The 21,369-nt window shown below is 39.7% G+C and overlaps 2 protein-coding genes across 2 annotated transcripts in view; both read left to right on the forward strand.

Moving 5' to 3' along the window:
* LOC127529731 (uncharacterized) overlaps positions 1–9,900 on the forward strand; it is a 54,165-nt gene extending 44,265 nt beyond the window's left edge. Inside the window, exon 4 of the mRNA XM_051934325.1 lies at positions 9,656–9,900. Within this exon, the coding sequence (XP_051790285.1) occupies positions 9,656–9,900 (245 nt within the window). The remainder of the gene's footprint in view (positions 1–9,655) is intronic.
* Positions 9,901–11,117: 1,217 nt separating this feature from the next.
* The window catches only part of LOC114660880 (class II, major histocompatibility complex, transactivator), a 59,381-nt gene continuing 49,129 nt past the window's right edge, over positions 11,118–21,369 (forward strand). The window contains exons 1-5 of the mRNA XM_051933365.1: positions 11,118–11,154; positions 13,117–13,179; positions 13,628–13,723; positions 13,814–13,876; positions 16,357–16,419. Coding sequence (XP_051789325.1) covers positions 13,137–13,179; positions 13,628–13,723; positions 13,814–13,876; positions 16,357–16,419 — 265 coding nt within the window. The 5' untranslated portion in view covers positions 11,118–11,154; positions 13,117–13,136. The remainder of the gene's footprint in view (positions 11,155–13,116; positions 13,180–13,627; positions 13,724–13,813; positions 13,877–16,356; positions 16,420–21,369) is intronic.

The raw sequence follows: 21,369 nt of genomic DNA on the forward strand, positions 1-21,369 counted from the left end.
CTGCGGTGGGTTGGCACCCTGCCCAGGATTGGTTCCTGCCTTGTGCCCTGTGTTGGCTGGGATTGGCTCCAGCAGACCCCCATGACCCTGTGTTCGGATTCAGCGGGTTGGAAAATGGATGGATGGATGGTACACCATATATAGTATCATGTTTCTCCGAAGTACAATCAACACAACTAACAAAGAATTTTCTACCAGTTAAATCAGACTGACAATTTAAGACACCGCCAGACAGGCCCATTCATCATCTAAGGTGATATATAAGAATACAGTGGTCTATAGTGTTAAATGCTGCACTCAGATCTAAGAGAACAAGAACAGATATACAGCCTCTGTCCACATTAACCTGCAAATTATTTACTACATTAACCAGCACAGCTTCTGTACTATGGTTTGTTCTAAAACTTGACTGAAACTTGTCAAGAATATAATTCTTATTCAAGTAATCATTAAGCTGCTTAGTAACTGCCTTTTCTAGAATTTTACTTAAGAGAGGCAGGTTAGAAATTAGCCTAAAATTGTCAAAGACAGAGGAGTCGAGATTATTTGTCTTGAGCAGGGGTTTAATAATTGAAGTATTTAGTACTATCGTCAAATACACTATCAATAAGGACATTGGAGACTTCTTTGAAAAAGCCTGTTGGTACTGGGTCAAGATCGCCGGTGACCTGGGTTAACAGACCACTTTATTTTTACAAAGGAAGCATTCTGACTACATGCTACCACCTTGACTGGCTGATCTGGAGCCACGGAAGCAGTGGTTCTACTTCAAGGACTTGCTATAATACAGAACTCTATACCCTATGACAGAGTCAACCCAGCATCAATGCACAGGAACCTCGTTTTGGATTTTAGTTCATTCTTTTAGTTACTACCCAGAGCTCATGACCATATTTAAGATCAGAGATGTAGACTAACTGTAGATTGAAGTTTTGTCCAATGACTTAACTCAGACTTCACCAAAATAGTCCACTGTAATGTCTGCAATCCTGCTGTAGCTGCATAAATTCCTTGGTCAAATATACAATCATCTCTTCCCTCACTCATTAACAAGACCCTATTATCCTTGACCTCCCCCACTTGAGGCAGATGCTCACAACTTGCCTGATGAGAACAACCCACTCATATCTGGGAGAGGACCATGGCATTGTATTTGGAGGGACTACTGGCTTTCCGCTGGCTATTCCCAGCTCCATTACATTAATCTTCTAACATTCCATTATGCACCAGAGATCAGGTTGAGGAGTCTGTGCTGGTACAGTGCATTGCAGCACCCAACATATGATAATACAGCTTGAGATCCTTGTTGGCAACACTCTCAGGCAGACACGCAGTCCATTCCCACCCTCCGGAAATGACCATCTATCTGCCACAGCCAGGTGTTACATGTGCATCCTCTTCGACTTAGTCCAGCCAACAATGAGGATCCTGTAAGCCGGATCACCCTCTGTGAATCGCGCCACATGACCATAGTGCTATAACTGACGCTTCCTCACAATGCAAGTAATATGTCTTGTTTGGGAGTCCATGAGCAACAAGAGATCACAGTCAAATAAAACAAAGAGGACAACGTCCTCTGTAGAGAACAGAGAAACAATCATTAGGACATGCTTTAATCTTTGGCTGTACTTTGATACCCATTTAATGAAAATCATGAACAGGGGAGAGGAAGCAAGACATTCCCCTGACAGAGTTCAATGCCCACAACTTAATGCCCAGGGGGTGAACACAACTCTAACTGAAAATATACTGTAGGGACTGAATGGCACACAGCAGCATCCCTGAAATTTCATAATAGGCTTGAATCACCACATACAAGATGCTATGGAGTACAGAGTCATAAGCTTTTTCCAAATTCACAGAACAGTTGTATAAAGAGTTGGTACATTGTTTCACAGCCTTTGCAGAATCCTTATTGTACCCCCTGAATCCAAGACTTGATTAAGGCGGCAGCATCTGGACCCAAGCAAAAATCAGTCTGAATAAGAAATAAAAAGAAAATAATACTAGTTGCTTTGGTTGTTTGTTATTAGCATACATAAAAAAAATCTATCGCTATTCAAGTTATGTGTCTTCAAAGCTCACATATCTGGACCAGTCATGGAAGCTGCAACACCCTGACTGTGAATTCGGTGGCTGCTGATCAAGTCCTCTCTCTGCCACTTTACATAGCATTAATTAGCAAAGATTTAAACCCATTTAAAATGTAAAATGGCATGTTAAAATGCTCACCATGAAGAAAAGAACATTTGTGAAAAACGTGTATTTACAGACCTGTGGACTGACAAGTGTGCCTTCACTCTTCCAGAAAAAAAGTGCAAACCTGATATCAGAATAACTATTAAAACAATGACACAGCTAGAGGATACAATGGAGACTTCATTAAAAGTTTCATTGGTCTTGGGCAACCCTTCTCTGCTATGCAAATAATGAAAAAATGTATGAGTGAAATGACAGAAGCCATGATTTATGGATAAGAAAAGGATGACATGACAGTCAAATATCTTGTGCAGATCCTAGTACAGTAAGACAAACAGAAATTCTTGCTATAGATTTACTTAAGCAACCAAATTACACCTTTAAAAAGGCAAAATTCTTTCCACTGGCTGTGGACGAATCAACAAACATCACTGATAAAGCACAGCTAAATGTGTTTATTAGATTTTTAGAAATGTTTTAAGCCTGAAAACCTATCATGTCCACACAAGAAGAGAAGATCTTTATGAAGATATAATTCAGATGCTGACTGGGAGAGAAACATAGATCTGAAGCATATGGTGTCCATATCTGCTGATGGAACTTCATTTATGACAGGAAAAGAGAAGGGATTACTGAAACCCTTGAAAGATCATCATGTCACTGCATAATTCACAAGACAGTATTATGTGGCGGTCTAAGAGAAATGTACTTAGACATCATGATAACAGCAGTGAAACCTGACAATTATTTGAAAGCATCATCTGCACTGGGCCATGAAGAAGTTAGTGCAACATCTGGTGATTTACTTCTCCACAGAAATGTTAGGAGGCCCAGCAGAGGCTTGCTGCTGGAATGGTTTAGAAAGAAGTGCTTTGTTTGTCTTAACAAAAGAGTGCAATAACTAAACAATTTGTGAATTTAATGCACAATTACATGAAAATGGAAGTTGCTCTAACATGCCACCTCAGTGATCTAAATGTCAGGCGCCAGGACAGAAACAACAGAAGATGTAACCTCATATCAGCAGTCTTTTCTCTCCAGAAAGACTAGAGGTGTTTAAATGTGACATACAGGATGGACTGCTTCATTTCCCAAAGCTTTTGGCAGAAACAGAAGGAAAGCATAACCATCAGAAATTTTCAGAGGTCCAGGAGAAATAAAAACTTGCTTTGAAAATGTCATCCTGAGAAAACAAGCCCTAGTGTGCATTGAAAATCCCTTTGCAGTAAAGGCTTTCTTACAGAAAGAAGGTATCATTTTTTTCATTATTGCTGTTTTTAGGACATTGTTTTAGACATAGTTGTGTTTTAGCTTTATTTACTCATTGGACTGCAGTTTTTCAGACCTTTGACTCTGGGGTAAACTTAGCAAATGAACCTTTAATATTTATATTTGAGTAACCCTGAACTATGGGAATGGCAGCACCACCCCTCTTGACTATCTATCTATCTATCTATCTATCTATCTATCTATCTATCTATCTATCTATCTATCTATCTATCTATCTATCTATCTATCTATCTATCTATCTATCTATCTATCTATCTATCTATCTATCTATCTATCTATCTATAGACAGATAGATTACATAAAATGTATTAATCTCAAGGTGGAATTTAGATGCATACAGACTCACAACATAAAAAATAAAAGTAGTCAATTAATCAATCGCTTGATATAAATTTATGATATACAGTACATTTATTAATATAATAATGATAAAAGTTTGCCTTTTCTAAGGATAAAACACAACATGAGAGTAGCATGTGTTTTGTGGACGTAAGGTTAATTGGCAGTTTGGTTTAAGGAAGTATATTGTATTTATCAAAGTGATTCAGAGTTCCAGGACAAACAGGCTTCTGAAACCATGTTTGGCATTCCCCTTATGTCTGTGCCAAAAGCTGTTACCATGCTTAATCCTTTACAGATGGAGTTAACAATTACAAGTGTTGATGTGACATAATGAATCTTTTTAGTACGTTAACAGATTGCTCTAAAATAATGTTTGCTATCGTAGAATTGTTACAAGAGTATGTAATTGCGTTTGCTGTAAAAGCTGTAAAATAAAGAAGGCATATTAAAAGAGAAGACCAACCAGGAATAGGTACACCAGCTGTATTTAATGCTTGACTAACAGTGAGGGGCTGTTAATGCCTAAGGAGTTACAATTTAAAAACACCCACTTTCTTGTTCAAAATCTTAATACGATTTCACAATGTGACCCAAGTGAATCACTTTTTCCTGCCAGTGTTATTATTGTAAAAATACAATGACCTTGCAAGTCCTTTGAATAACCTTACAATCTATAGGAATGAAAACGGAAACTGTCTACTTTGTAGAATTCCCAAATAAAGAGATGTTTTCATATTATTCATGATGTCTCAGTTCTGACAGAACTGGCATCCTGTTCAGGCAAAGTACCCTGACAGATGTCAAGAAATGGTAGAGGGTTGTCATTGACTGCTAGTCAAAAAGCCTGGCTGTAAATGAACAACAGTATAAAGCTTACAGAAAAATAAGGAAGTGGCCAACATGTATTCTGTTATGTGGGCTAAAATTAGTGAACCTTAAATTCATCTCAGACAAACAAGATACTGCAAAGCATTTCTGAATTTACAGACTAAAAAACAAGAAAGCAAAGATTTTAGAAAAACAAAAATAGAGTTTCTAAAGAAAAGCTTGGTTGAAAGAAATACCATCAGTTACTGCAGCCATCCAGAAACTTGACAGGGGACATTGACAGAATTGTAATTTTTTCTTTCTATCAAGCTATAATAATTACATTTAAAAAGATCTTTACATTTCCTTGTTACTGTAACTTCCAAATACCTGAACTTCTTTAAGAAAGTAGTATACTTTTTTTATAGTGCTAGTGAGTTCATTGAATAAAACAAGCTTTTATCCAAATGAAATTTAAGCCAAAAATCTTGTAAAAGTCATTCTTGTAAGTTTAACTAGATCAGCCATGACATGTTTTGGTAACATATGACACTTGTAAAGGATATTTTTGTTCCATTCCTTTAATTCCCTTTATTTTCAAGGGTTGCCAGAGCCAAATGTCCTTCAGTTTGGTAGCATTTTCAAAGAGCCCTGGAGATAATGAACAGCTTTTTTCAGGTTGCAGGTTGCAGGTTCCAATATGAAATAAAGTACATTTATATTGTTTATCCGTACAAAGGCTTCTAGGCCTTTTTTAAGTAACCTGAACCAGGCACATACTGTACAGGATATCTAAACCAACTTCAGATTTGCCAGCAGAGTAAAAAGATTCCCCAATTCAGCTCCATATATAACTTTATACCCTCTCTCTCTCTTTATATATATATATATATATATATATATATATATATATATATATATATATATATATATATATATATATATATATATTGTGGGATATGGCCGGCATGTCATCCTGGCCAACACCCCCAGGTCGCCAGGTGGAGCCCTTCCTGCAGTATGGAGGTGCCCCGAATGCCAGCAGGGAATACTGGACAATGTAGCTTTTATTCTCAGTCCTGTTGGATACCTTGGGGCCCGCTAGAGGACGCTGCAGGGAGGCACAGAGACTATTTGTCTTACGCCCAGGAAGTACGTCAGAGTCACATGGACAAAGGGAACAATGTGCTTCCTGGGTGAAGAAAAGAAGGATTTTTTATCTGACCCGGAAGTGTTCCAGATCACATGGACAGAGAGGGTGAAACGCTTCCGGGTCAAGGACTATAAAAAGGACAGTGAATTCCCAGACGTTGAGCTGAGCTGGGTGGAAGGGTGGCAACGCATCTGGGAGTGGAGGATTAATTTATTATTGATTTATCATTGTGTATTATATGACTAAAGTGGAGTGTAGGGTGCTTGATGCACATTATTATTATAAAATAAAGTCATATTGGACTTTTATCTGGTGTCTGACGTCTGGTCTGAGGGTTCAAGGGGTCGACAGTGCCTCTATCTTTCACAATTTACTGTATATATATATACATATATTCACGGCATTCGTAGTCTGTGTCACAATCTGATTGTATGGGTGGTTACCTACCAGGTAACGCTTGTGGTTGGTCAACAAGTCAGCTAACATCCGCCACGGATAATTATATGCAGAAAAACTCTATCTATAAAACTCTATTTTCTGCACCCACAGACAATATGACTTCTGAAAGCCTATTACCTGAGGGTCTACTGCATATTGTTGGTAGCTTTCTGTTTTTTATCAAATCCAGTGAATACTTTCTCAATTCTTTTTGCTAGGACCTTTGCCAATACCTTGACAGTATTGTTCAGTAGTGAGATTGGAATATAAAATACACATTCCAAAGGGACGCTGTTCTTCTTTGGAAGGACGGTAATTGCTGTCTGGTGTAAAGTGTGGGGTTCTTTAGCTTCTTCAGACATAGCAAGCACTAATTTGACTAATTTAGGAGACACCCTATTATAATATTTTCCTTGGATAACTATCTGGAATTGCAACTTTTGTAAATGAGTAAAACATTAAACAACAATAACAACAACAATATTTATTTATATAGCACATTTTCATACAAATGATGTAACTCAAAGTGCTTTACAGGATGAAGAGAGGGAAGAAAAAAACCCAAAACAAAATATAAAATATAATATAATAGTATATAAAAAAAAGTAAGGTCCGATGGCCAGGGAGGACAGAAAACAAAAAAACTCCAGACAGCTGGAAAAAAAAAATAATAAAATCTGCTGGGGTTCATAGGCCACGAGACCACCCAGCCCCCTCTAGGCATTCTACCTAACATAAATGATCTCAATCAGTCTTCATGGTTTTCAGGCTTCACATGAAAGAATTAGATGATGATGGTTATGTGGACCTCTGGCTTTCAATCCATCAATGTAGGGACTGCATGGTGCTTTGATTGGGTGGTGGTGGCGCAGATCGCCACCACAGAAAACCGGAAAGAGAACAGCAGAGGAAGTAGGGGTTAATGTGGATTTCAGAGCCAGATTAAAGATTCTCAGTAGTGTGTTCAGTTCCTTCATGAGCAGCGTGTTGAGCAGAGTCAGCTCTAATATATACTTACTATATCTTATATACTGTACTTACTATATAATACCTCTTAAATATATTAGTTATTACTTTTATCTCACTAATTTTGATCCATTCTATATTTTTAATCTACTTTTTTCTGTTTTACTCTTCCTGTTTATGTATTTGTTGAGTTAAAATCTTATTTGTTTTTTCTCAGTGCATAGAATAGAAGTGGTTTGACTTAGTGATTAATTTTTCAGTTTCTTTTGCAATTAGAGGGTTGAATTTTAGTGCCAGCCTCTTTATATATATATAGCATGTCAGTCCTGGATTACATCAGGTTCTGCACGGACAACGTCACCAGGGATAGACGCATAAGGATTTATCCTAACAGGAAGCCCTGGATGACGAGGGATGTCCAGAGTCTGCTGAAAGCTAGGAATACTGCTTTCAGGTCTGGGGATGGGGCTCTTTACAGTGTAGCCAGAGCGAACCTGAAGAGAGGCATCCGAGAGGCCAAGGCAGCATACAGAAGGAGGATAGAAGATCATCTGAGGAGTAACAACACCAGGCAGGTGTGGCAGGGTGTCCAGCACATCACTGGCTACAAATCCAGCAACTCCTTGGCTGCTGAGGGAGACGCTTCTCTGGCAGAGGAGCTGAACATCTTCTTTGCCCGCTTTGAGGCAACACCAACAGCAGCTCCATCACAACAGCCTGTTCACAACAGCAATTTACTCACAGTGGAAGTGTGTGAGGTGAGGCGGGTGATGAGGAAAGTGAACCCGAGGAAGGCTGCAGGACCCGACGGTGTGGCTGGACGGGTGCTGAAAGACTGTGCAGATCAACTGGCCGGAATCTTCACCAGGATTTTCAACCAGTCCCTGTCCCAGGCCACTGTCCCATCCTGCCTCAAGTCCTCAATCATTGTTCCGCTGCCAAAAAAATCCAACATGAACAGTCTGAATGATTTCCGCCCAGTGGCACTCACATCTGTCATCATGAAGTGCTTTGAGAAACTGGTGCGGAGTCATATCATCGCCTGCCTGCCAGCAGACCTGGACCCATTTCAGTTTGCTTACAAAGCAAAGAGATCCACGGAGGATGCTGTGGCCACAGCCCTTCATGCTGCCCTGACCCACCTGGAGCAGCAGGGGAGTTACGCCAGACTGCTCTTTGTAGACTTCAGCTCGGCGTTTAACACCATCCTCCCACAACGACTGGTGTCCAAACTGGCAGATCTGGGACTTCCATCACTCACCTGCAGTTGGATACTGGACTTCCTGTCGGGTCGCTCCCAGAGGGTCAGGCTGGGTCTCCACACATCCACTGCTCTCAGCCTCAACACCGGGACGCCGCAGGGTTGTGTGCTCAGCCCGCTCCTCTACACCCTCTACACATATGACTGTGTCCCCACTCACCATAGCAACAAGATTATAAAGTTTGCGGATGACACGACGGTGGTCGGACTCATCTCGGGCAAGGAGGGTGAGCTAGCATACAGGGACGAGGTGGAGCGACTGTCAGAGTGGTGCACAGTCAATAACCTGCTCCTCAACAACAAAAAAACAAAGGAGCTTGTTATTGACTTTAGGAAAAACAAAACTGACATCCAGCCACTCACCATTGGCGGGGCATGTGTGGAGAGGGTCCCGGTGTTCAGGTTTCTGGGTATGGAGCTGGAGGATGACCTGACCTGGAGTGCCAACACCAAGGAGCTGCTAAAGAAGGCACAGCAGAGACTGTATTTTCTGAGAATTCTCAGAAAGAACCACCTCCCAAAAAATCTGCTCCTTGCTTTTTATCATTGTTCCATTGAGAGTGTGCTCACGTACGGACTGTGTGTGTGGTACGGCAGTTGCACTTCCTCAGAAAAGAAAGCGCTACACAGGGTCGTCAGGATAGCAGAGAGAACAATTGGTTGTACCCTTCCCACTCTGGAACAAATCTACACCTCCCGAAGCCGCAAAAAAGCAATAGACATTTCGCAGGACTCATCACATCCCGGTCATTGCCTCTTCCAGCTTTTGCCATCGGGCAAGAGATACAGAGCTATGAAAACTAGGACAAACCGCCTTAAAAACAGCTTTTATCCGAAAGCAATCATGGCCCTGAACTCAAAATAAAACTGCTCTATATTATTCTTCCATGTGCAATATATACCTTAGGTCAACAAGTGCAATTTGTATATTTATTACTATTCGGTTTGTTATTATATTCTGTCTTTTTGTCATTTTAACCCTTATTCCTCACACTGAGTTGATTGCACCTTCAATTTCGTTGTTCCTTTGTAAAAGTGACAATGACAATAAAGATCTATCTATCTATCTATCTTGTTGAGTTTGCATATTAATATTATTTTTATTGCCTACCAAGAAGTCCTTGAAGTCCAAATATTATGAAGCCAATGGTTTTCCTTAAATGAAAGCTAAATCTTAAGTGTGAATTTTGGTCTTTCAGGTGAGGATGAGAACTCCATATCCTTGGATGAGCCAAATGAGCTTGAAAAACTTTGTGAGGATATTACAGATTTTCCAGATATTGCATCCCTGACTTCTGACATCTTTAATAATGAAAATATTTTTTCTCCAAACCCATGTACTCTTGAAGAAGAACAAAACCTTGGTAAGCATAAGACAGCATCAGCATCATATTACACTGGTGTCTTCTCTATTAGGCACACTTGCCTTATGTCTTCTAATTGACAGTGTCAACTCATATATGCAAAAACAATTTCCAGTGGATATGCAGGTATAACTGAAGTAGGAAGAACTGCCAAGGTTTAAGTGATATTAAACATGCCATGAGTATACTTGGAGAAAAATATCCTGTTGAGAGTGGCTGGTTCAACAAAACATGAGAGGTGTGGAAAGAATTCATATCCAAGTACAGATCTTATTCTGCCTCATCAAACATTTTTTTATTGGAGTCAGTAACCCAATGAGTTCCACTTTAGTCAGTGGTAACAGAAAAGTGTAGCTACAGTAGTCTTGGATGCCTGAAAAAAACATGATATAATCTGGTGAATCTCAGTTCTGTCTGACTGACTGATAAGAAGATTAGGATATGCCACATACTTTATGAGTTCATGAAACCAACTTCCTGGGTGTCAGCTATTCAGGTTGGTAGTGGTGGTGGTGGTGGTGGTGGTGGAACAAAGCTGTGAGATGTGATTTTCTGCAATACATTGACTTTACTTAACATGAGTATTGTGTTGTTGGAAGGCAAGTTATTTCTGAAGACCACTGGCAATCTAGTACATTCTTTCATGTTTACAGTGTGCCCATTGATGGCCTTTTTCAATAGGGGGTATTCATTGGCATAAGAATAAAAATGTTTCTGAATGGCTGCAGGAAAACATCAGTGTTTCCATTTTCATGCAGAGGCCTCTCCCAGCAGCAAGATTTCAGTCTAAATTAAGCATTTATGAAATAGCAAGATGACATGTAAGAAGCTGTTTAGAAGGAAAGGTCCACCAGCTGTTGGACACATTGGAGTCAACACAGGCCAGTTTCTCCATACTGCTCTTTTGACATCTCATTGATTCCATGCCACATGGAATTCAGAGAAAATATGGGTGCACATGCTATTAGGTACACTAGCCAAAGTGGCCACTCAGTGTATAAGTAATAATTGGTTTTCAGTACAGTTTATTGTTTGACTTTTGTAATTAAGTATTAGTGTTTGATTCATGTTCTTGGAATGATAAATAACACAGAAATCCTGTGTTTGCAGAAAATAGAAATCTATGCAATAAGAAAGGCCATAAAGAAATGTAAGAAAAATAGTCAATGTATTACTCAGTTCTTTGTCTTGTCCAGTTTGTTGGAACATAAATGTATTTTGGCGTAAGCACTGACAATTTCTTTTTGCTTTCCTATGTAAGTTATCTAATGAATACGTTAACTGTTTTTCAGAAACATTGATAAATGTTTTGCAAGAAGAATCTGATTTATCTGGTAAGTGTGTAACTACTGGTTTCTGTAATAAGCTTTGTGACATCAGCTTTCTCTTTGAAGCTTGCATGTTCTCTTCTTGCTGGCATGGCTTCTCCCCCATGTAGCGAAATTTCTTCCCACATCCTAAAAACACATGAGATGTGATGCTTGGCCGTACTAAACTGGCCTGGCATTAATGGGTGTTGATGTTTGACTGAGCGTAATCTGCACTAAATTGATGTCCTGTTTAGGTTTGTTTTGCCACCTTCTTAAAGGATATTGTGTGGTTTACCATGACGCCATACTGAAATGAACACATTTCTTTAATGAATGACACAAACTGTGGTGCAGTGGGTAGTGCTACCGACTTTCTGTCATCATATTTGCAGTAAATCTACAACAAAACTCAATGTAATGAACAGTTAATGCGCTTCTATTATGTCCAGTTCTATGAAATTTCATTGCTTCATTGTTGATGCAAAGAATCTTTTATGCCCTGGACTGAAACTTCCATTTAAGTGATTTTGAATTGTGCAGCACCACAGTGCTGTGTGGCCTTGCTGCCTTTCATGACATCTTGAGGTATTCTCTTTACTCATTTGAATGCAATTAAAGTAGTTTTCTTTCTGGAGTTTAAATTATCACCACATATTCATGGGGTTTTCTCTGTGCCCTCTGGTTTCAATCCCCAATCTAAAGATGTTTGTGTAGATTAATGTGTGGAGGTAATTGTGTGAAAGCTTAGGGCCTTGACAATGAACATACCCTTTGAAGCACTGGTGTCATATCCAGGATTTGTTCCTGTACGCTCTTACAAATAAAGGTGCCAAATTGATTCTTCAGAGTGATGAATGCCATAGGGCAGGGTTCCTCAACCTTGGATACCAGCACCCTTCAGGGGTTGCGAGATGGCATTTCATGGGGTGAGGAAAAGGAAGGTTGCCTCATGATCACCAAAATTGAGTGGGGTGCATTGTCCGACTTTATCATGGTGCAATCAGTGTCTTGCAAAGTGGAATCATTTGTAGGTAATTTTTTAGTTAATGTTCCAGTTCTATGATATAATATGTATGTGTGTGTATATATGTATATATATATATATATATAATGTGTGTGTGTATATATGTATGTGTGTATATATATATATATATATATATTTAATATATGGTTGAAATAGTTTACTGTCAAATAATGCAAAGAGTACAAGACACGTGTTTCGCCCTAATTCTGGGCTCATCAGGCGTACACACTCACTGCACTCCCTCTCGGGAATTGAACCTCGGACGCCCATACAATCAGATTGTGACACAGACTACGAATGCCGTGAATGTAATTACCCCGATCTACATGCTGTCAAATAAACGAACCACACGCCGTAGCGCAACGTTAGGGGCATCGCCTCTGGCGCTGACGTCCAAGGTTCGATTCCCGAGAGGGAGTGCAGTGGAGTGTGTACACCTGATGAGCCCAGAATGAGGGCGAAACACGTGTCACGTACTCTTTGCATTTATTTGACAGTAAACTATTTCAACCATTCTATGATCTGCTCCTCACAAACTGAGGGCACCGTGGCGGATGTTAGCAGATTGCTGGCCAACCACAAGCGTTACCTGGTAGGTAACCACCCATACAATCAGATTGTGACACAGACTACGAATGCCGTGAATGTAATTACCCCGATCTACATGCTGTCAAATAAACGAACCACACGCCGTGGCACAACGTTAGGGGCATCGCCTCTGGCGCTGACGTCCGAGGTTCGATTCCCGAGAGGGAGTGCAGTGGAGTGTGTACACCTGACCTGATGAACCCAGAATGAGGGCGAAACACGTGTCGTGTACTCTTTGCAAATATATTTGACAGTAAACTATTTCAACCATATATATATATATATATATATATATATATATATATATATATATATATATATATATATATATATATATATATATATATATATATGATTTTTTTTGTTTTAATTAGCAGAATGGACGGAAAGCAGTATGACTTCTGATGATTCAGGCATTTCAGAATGCAGTAGAACAGGTATGTTGTTCTAATTTGACCTGATATGTGGTGCTAAGTATGAAGTATATGTTTACATCACAATAAGGTAAGCATTTTTTAAAATTAATTTGAAAAACAGGGTCACATGCTACAGTTTCTCATCTAGTCATCCTCTAAAATGTTCTTCTCTTTTAATCTGTAGTTTAATTATGTTCTTTTAAAAATTTCAAGGGATTAGTATTTTCGTAAAACTTTGAGATTGAAATACAGGGGGAGGAATAAGTAAGTCATTTTTGTGTTACAGTGAAATCTGAATAAATATCAATTTCTAAAAAAAGAATTTTCATGATAGTGCATACTGGGCCTGATACTTATTAAAATATATATTTTTTCCAGTAAAATAATTTTTCAATGTTTATACTGCATTTGTGCCACCTTGGTTCTTTCAAAGTAATACATGCTGCATTTATTTATTTATTTATCCTAGAGAACAAAGCAATAGAATCAGCATTATCGTTTGACCTTAATTGTCTAAATGAGGATGAAATGGGCCTGGACTATGAATCAGTTTCTCAATTATTAGGTTTGTATTAGGAAATCTCTTTGGAGAATTGGGAGATGTGACTGCACTGAACATGTTTTATTAAAAAATATATGTAATTTTTATAAATAGCAGAGTGGGTGGCCAACAGTTTGCTGTCTGGGAATTCAGAAGCTCCAGAAGTCACCGATCCAGGTATTTTGTTCTTTAAGAACTTTTCTTAATTACATTTTTGTTTCAGATACTTGTAGCATGCTTGAGTACAGTACCATGCTTTATTGTTTGATGAATAGTTTCATTAATAAATATATTTGGATTGTATGTTGTTAATTAGTAATATACACTCAGTGGTCACTTTACCATGTATATCTATCTAGTAGCGAGTAGGACCCTCTTTTGCCTCAGAGCAGAATGGATTCTACAAGGTGATATAAACATTCCTTAGAAATGTTGACAACTTGATAGCATCAAACAGGCCCTACAGACTTTGCATCTAAACATTCATACTGTAAACGTTCTGTTTCACCTCATTCCAACCATGCTTTATTGAAAAGAGTTCTGTAAATTTTACAATAATTATTGAAGTAAACTGGAGTTGCCATCATATTTGTGGTGCTGGCTTGTGATGACATGTTCTTTGAGACATGCCACATTATCCTGCAGGAAGTATCTGTTTAAGAAAGGAGCAATTGTGACCATAAAGGGATGAATTTGGGCAGCACCAATGCTCATGTACACATTGGCATTCAAGTGATGATAAATTGGTATTTTGAGGCCTAATTTCTGTCAAGAAAACATGCCCCATACCACTGCCATCTCCACCCTGATTCTCTGACAAAAGGCAGGATGGACCCATGAGTTCATCCCAACATTATCACCCACATATCACAGAAGAAATAGACATTTGTAATACAAGGTGATGTTTCTCCAATCTTCAGTCATCCAAATTTGGTGATCTTTTGCACATTTGTTGCCCCAGTTTCTTGTTCTTAGAGAGAAGTAGAACCTAGCATGGTTCTCTATTATTCCTCTGACGTCTCGCATTAACAAAGTGTTTGTTTCCCAAAGAACTGCCTTCACTTTATTTTTTTTTGTTTATTGCATCATCCCCTGTAAACTTTAGACACTGAAGTATCTGAAAATTCCAGAAGGGTGGCTCCTCCAGGTAATCACCACTTCTGGAACTGATGATTATGCCACAGTCAAAGTCATTTAGATCATGTGTCTTGTCCTTCAAAATGTTTCAAAGAGCTGGATATTAGCATTAATGAGCAGGTGAATACAATAAAGTGGCTAATAAGTGTGTGTGTGTGCATATAATCATAGTGGAACAGGAAATGAAAAATACCAAAATTAAAGTGGCCACATTTTAAACATAATAAATTGTCACAACAGTGTAACACCAAGTCAGTTAAGCTTCAATGATATCATTCTGTCCAGTTAGGAAGCATAAATGATTGTGAATCAACTTCACCTGCTTTGGTGCAAATGAAAGTGACAACAGGTGCACTGGAGAGGCAACAGCAAGACAATCCCCAAAAAGGGAATGGATTTGCAGGAGGTGGCCACAGAAAATTACTCTCTCCTTATCCTTCCCACTTCTTCTCTAGTTTTGCGTTTTGCTAGTGGCCTTGTCACTATTGGCAGTATGAGTAGTAGGTACCTTCAGACAATTCAGGTTGCACAGGTTATTCAGCTCCTCTGGGATGGCACATTCATACATGCCATCGCAAGAAAGTTTGCTGTGTCTCCCAGCACAGTCTCAAGAGCATGAAGGAGACAGACCATTATATGAGAAGAGCTGGACAGGGCTGTAGAAGGGCATCAACCCAGCAGCAGGACTGGTATCTGCTCCTTTGTGCGAGAATGAACAGGAGGAGCACTGCCAGAGCTCTATGAAATGACCTCCAGCTGGCTACTGGTGTGCATGTTTCTGACCAAACTTCCAGAAACAGACTCTGTGAGGGTGGCATGAGGTCCTGATGTCCTCTAGTGGCACTCATGTTCACAGCCCATCACTGTGCAGCTTGATTGGCATTCACCAGAGATTACCACAATTGGAAGCTCTGCCATTAGAACCCCGTTCTCTTCACAGATGAGAACAGGTTCACACTGAGCACATGTGACAGACATAAAGGAGGCTGAAGATGCCATGGTGAACGTTATGCAGCCTGCAACATCATCTAGCATCACCAGTTTGGTGGTGGGTCAGTGATGGTCTGGGGAGGCATACCTCAGAGGGTGAAACAGACCTCCACATGTTAGGCAATGGTACTGTGACTGCTGTTAGGTACCAGGATGAAATCCTCAGAGACATTGTCAGACCTTATGCTGGTGCAGTGGGCCCTGGGGTTCCTCCTCACATGGCCAGACTGTGTAGGCAGTTCATGGATAAGGAAGGTTTTGATGCCATTGACTGGCCCGCATGTTCCCCAGACCTGAATCCAATTGCAAATCTCAGGGACATTATGTATCGGTGCAGCCAATGCTGCCAAGTAGCGCCACAGACTGTCTGGGCGCTCACTGATGCCCTGATCCAGGTGTGGGAGGAGATCCCCCTGGACACCATTTAATAGTTTTTATAAAGAATAAATGCATTTCTTAGTGCATTGTTGTTATCTAGGAATAAAATTAATCTAACATTTTAAGTGAGTGTTTTTTTTTCTTTGTTGTAGAAGTTTTCAAGAGAAAAAGTAATGGCGGAATCAGTTTAAAGGACACTAAAAGGAAGAAAAAAGGTTGGCATTTCTAGCTTTTATTAGCTGTAAAGAATTATTTTATGTAGCTAAGTAGTATTACTGCAGTGTTACGTATGTGATATTAAATCATGATTTCAACTGAACTTTCTTGTCATTACTGCTTAAATGATACTTCTGAACAACTAAACTTAAAACGGGTAATGGTTGTATAAATGGTGAATATGGTGTTTTAAAAAGTTTTCATCCCTTTACAATTGTTTTTACATTTTGTTGTCTCAAGTTTTGAATATGAACTAGAAATTACCAGTAAAAATCCTTATTAGGTCCTAAAATCCCCCATGCTAGTAAAAATAATTAAGAGTTAAAAAGTTTATACCAGATGTGTTTGAGTCTATAATTTGCTACAGACAAGTAAGGTTTTTTGTAGCTACAAGTAACTTTATTACTATTTTGGCTCATTTTTAGTTTTATTGTTCAAATTCATTTTGTAAGTGATTCAAATCTGATATGACTGTGTTTAGATATTCATCTTAAATGTGTGGGCAAAATAAACACAAACAAAACTGTCAGACATACTTTATGCAGACTTGCTAAGCATGTTCTGGTAAATTTACACTGCTCTCAGTACAGGGTATTTGTGAATTCATGAGCTCAAAAAGAGAAATTAAGAACTAGAAAAAGCAGCTCTCATTTTGAGTACAATTATCACTGCCATATCTGAACAGAGAAACTTGTGGACAAGGCTTTTGGAGGTGAGAAGTAGAAAGCAGTGGATTTCTTATTTTTATAATGATGAGTAGAATATTTGATTAATTATGTCAATGTCTGTCTGCAAGACTGTCTTGGAAGAATATAAACCTGATGCCGGCAAAGCTGGAAAACACATAGGAATTGGGCTGTATTAGATTGTTGTAATGCCAGACTACATCTGACTGTCCCAAGGAGATGACCTTCATGATGTCCAGGTGGAGAGTGTAAATTTCCAGACAATTCCACTTCATGCATTCAAACACAGGTCACAGTTGTGTAGGTCTCAATCAGATTTATTACCAATTACAAAAGTAATTTCAATTCTTTGGGAAATGTTGAGCTTACATGTATTTTGTTTGCTGTTCACATCTCTCTAAAAAGACAGGATCTGTGTGATGTATGAGTGAAAAAACTGGAAATGAATGACATTACAAAAATAGCTTCAAAAATAAACTTCTGTACCTAAACCGCCAGCCTAACTTGTACCTTACAGTGATGTCAAGTCAAGTCAAAGATGGACTGATTGTTTCTAAACAGATTTTTAGGACTTCTCTATTCAATTTCCAGGCAGCTGTTAAGAAATCTAAACATGATTTCTTTGCTGATTTAGTATCCCGTCATTCTAAGAATCCTAGGGTCTTATTCACTTAATGTGGCCATTCACCCTCATTCTGTAATGGGATTAAATAGCACTGTTCATTCATGTGAGCAGTTTCTATCATTCTTTGTCAGCAAAATTGATACTATCCGCTGTGGCATTGTTCAAACGGGCTATGCACTTTCTACTGTTAAACAGGGCATTGTCTTAGAATCCTTTGATCTAGTCTCACTTTTACAGTTAAAAAGAACTATTGACAGCCTTAAACCAGCTCCCAGCCCTCTCGATATTGTACCACCACGCCTCTTAGTGGAAGCCTTTGATGTTTTGGGCCCATCTTTACTAGCCATTATCAATGATTCTATAAGTGCGGGGTTTGTATATTCATTTTTTAAACATGCTGCGGTCTGTCCCCGTCTAAAAAAGGCAGAATTAGATCCTGGAGTTTTAGCCAATTTTCGCCCAATTTCCCAACTGCCATTTCTGGCTAAAATTCTAGAAAGAGTTATTTATAATCAATTGGTCGATCACCTTAATTCCAATAATTTATTTGAGATCTACCAATCTGGCTTTAGGCGTTTTCATGGTGTTGAAACGGCCCTCCTGAAAGTATTCAATGACATTTCTATTATTACGGACTCAGGTAACGTGGCAGTCCTTCTCCTCCTTGACCTGTCTGCAGCCTTTGACACTATTGACCAGGAGATATTGCTGATGCGGCTTCAACATCTTGTGGGGCTTAAAGGGGCTGCTCTTAACTGGTTCAGGTCATATTTAACTGGTAGACACTTTTCAGTGACTTTAAATTCCTCTTTTTCGTCTACTGCTCCTCTTAAATGTGGTGTTCCTCAGGGATCCATTTTGGGTCCTATTTTATTCTCTATATACCTTCATCCTATTGGAGCTATTTTTAGGAAATTTAACATTTCTTTTCACTGCTATGCTGATGACACACAGGTTTATATTCCTGTCTGCAACTCTACAATAAATCAGCTACACAACTGTCTTTCTGAACTAAGATCCTGGATGGCTAATAATTTTCTTGATCTGAATCAAAATAAAGTGGATGTGCTTATAGTGGGTCCATCAGCTAAAGCCCAAATTGGTCTTGGACTTCTTGTCTTTTTTTCTGTCTTTTGCAAACCTCAAGTCCGCAATCTTGGTGTACTCTTTGACAGTAACCTCTCTTTTGAGAAACAAGTAAATTCTGTAGTCAAGAGTTGCTTTTTCCAGCTTCGTCTATTAGGTAAGATCAAGCCTTTTTTATCTTCTAGGGATCTTGAGAAAGCTACTCATGCGTTTATTTTTTCTCGCCTTGATTACTGCAACTCGCTGTATTCTGGGATTAGTAAATCCCTGATACACAGGTTACAGTTGGTCCAGAATGCTGCCGCTTGCTTTCTGGTTGGGGCAAGAAAGTATGACTCTGTTTCTCCTATTTTAGCTTCTTTACACTGGCTGCCTGTCAGTTTTCGAATTGATTTTAAAATCTTGTTGCTAGTTTTTAAATCTTTACATGGGCTTGCTCCTGCCTATTTATCTGAAATGTGTGCTTTACACCAGCCATCCAGAGTGCTTAGATCTTCTGGTCAGTTGTCTCTTGTTGTCCCTCGCACCAAGTGTAAAACTAAGGGGGACAGGGCTTTTGCAGCTGCTGCTCCTCACCTGTGGAACTCTTTACCTCATCATATAAAGGAGTCGTCTACAATTGAACTGTTTAAAACAAGATTAAAGACTCATTTCTTCGAAGGTCACTTGCATTCCGTGACCTTCAGTAATACTGATGGTTTCCTCATTGTGATTATATAATGTCATTTCTATTTATTATTTATTTTATTTTTATTAATGTTCATATATTTTTGTTTCTATTTATGTTATTTATGTTATTTGTTTGTTTTTTCTTTTATTCTATTATTGTAAAGCACTTTGGCCACAGCATTACTATGTTGTTTTAAATGTGCTATATAAATAAATTGACATTGACAAGTCAAGTTGGGGAGCATGCAATGGTATATTGCGTTGCCGCACCCACTACATAACGAAACAACTCGGGATCCCGGTTTGCAACCCCCCAGGCAGACACGCAGTCCAGTCCCACCCTCCGGAAATGACCCACTATCTGCCACAGCCAGGTGTTACGTGGGCGACTCCTTGGTCTGGTCCAGCCACTCGGGTCCCCAACAATGAGGATCTTATGAGCTGGATCACCCTCGGGGAAACGCGCCACATGGCCATAGTACCGTAAGTGACGCTCCCTCACAATGCAGGTAATGTGCCTCATTCGGGACTCCATGAGCAACCGCTCATTCGACATAAAGTCAAACCAACGGTACCCAAGGATTTCCCGGAGAGACACAGTACCAAAGGAGTCCAGTCTTTGTCTCAGGTCACTGGATAGCGACCATGTCTTGCAACCATATAGCAAGACAGGAAGCACCAGGACTCTAAAGACTTGGACCTTCATCCTTTTGCATAGATATCGGGAGCGCCACACACCCCTTTCCAGTGACCTCATGACCCCCCAAGCTCTCCCAATCCGTCTACTGACTTCATAGGAAGAGTCGCCAGAGACATGAATGTCACTGCCAAGGTATGTTAACCTCTCAACAAGGTCAACACTCTCTCCGCAAACAGACACACTGCTGATGGCCAGACACTCAGACTCCTCGCTCAGTCTTTCGAGCGCCCCGATCAGAGCCTCCATTGACTACGCGAAAATCACAGCATCATCAGCAAAGTCAAGATCCGTGAACCTTTATTCACCAACAGATGCCCCACAGCCGCTGGACCCCATGACCTTGCCCAACAACCAGTCCATACAAGTACTGAACAGAGTAGGAGCAAGAACACACCCCTGACGAACCCCAGAATCAACTGGGAAAAACGCAGAGGTCCTGCCTCCACTCTGCACAGCACTCACAGTACCAGTGTACAGGCCGGCCATGATATCCAGCAACCTTGAGGGGATCCCGCGAATCCTCAGGATGTCCCACAGGGCAGCTCGATCAACTGAGTCGAACACTTTGCGAAAATCGACAAAAGCTGCAAAGAAACTCTGCCGATATTCGCGTTTGCACTCCATGAGACCCCTCAGTGCCAGGATGCGGTCGATGGCAGACTTCTTAGGCATAAAACCAGGCTGTTCCGGTCGCTGGTAGGTGAGCAAGTGATCACGGATCCTATTGAAGATGACCCTAGCAAGGACCTTACCCGGCACCAAGAGCAGTGTTATCCCCCTGTAGTTGCTGCAATCCAGGCGATCACCCTTCCCTTTCCAGATAGGGATGACAAGTGATGGTGACAGCAAAATCATAATTTTACAGGAGCAGCTTCATTAAATTATAAATTTAATTTAAAATCTATAAAATAAACTTACTAGCCCAATACAATAACAACATTCAATTAAATCAAAGTATAATAATCTTCTTTAAAAAAATTATACTTGATTTCTGTTTATTGTGTCCATGCCAGTGTATGCAAAAGATACCATATCAACATTCAGTCAATGCATGTCATCATAGTTTTTATAATGAGAAACCAACTGTGGGTAATCTTTTAGTGTCATCATTCATGAAAGTGAGTAACTAAGAATGATATTTGTCAGTGGAGATGGCTTGGGCCTCTGTTTAGGGTGCCCCCTA

Source organism: Erpetoichthys calabaricus, chromosome 11 (assembly GCF_900747795.2).
Source record: "Erpetoichthys calabaricus chromosome 11, fErpCal1.3, whole genome shotgun sequence".
Taxonomy (NCBI): domain Eukaryota; kingdom Metazoa; phylum Chordata; class Cladistia; order Polypteriformes; family Polypteridae; genus Erpetoichthys; species Erpetoichthys calabaricus.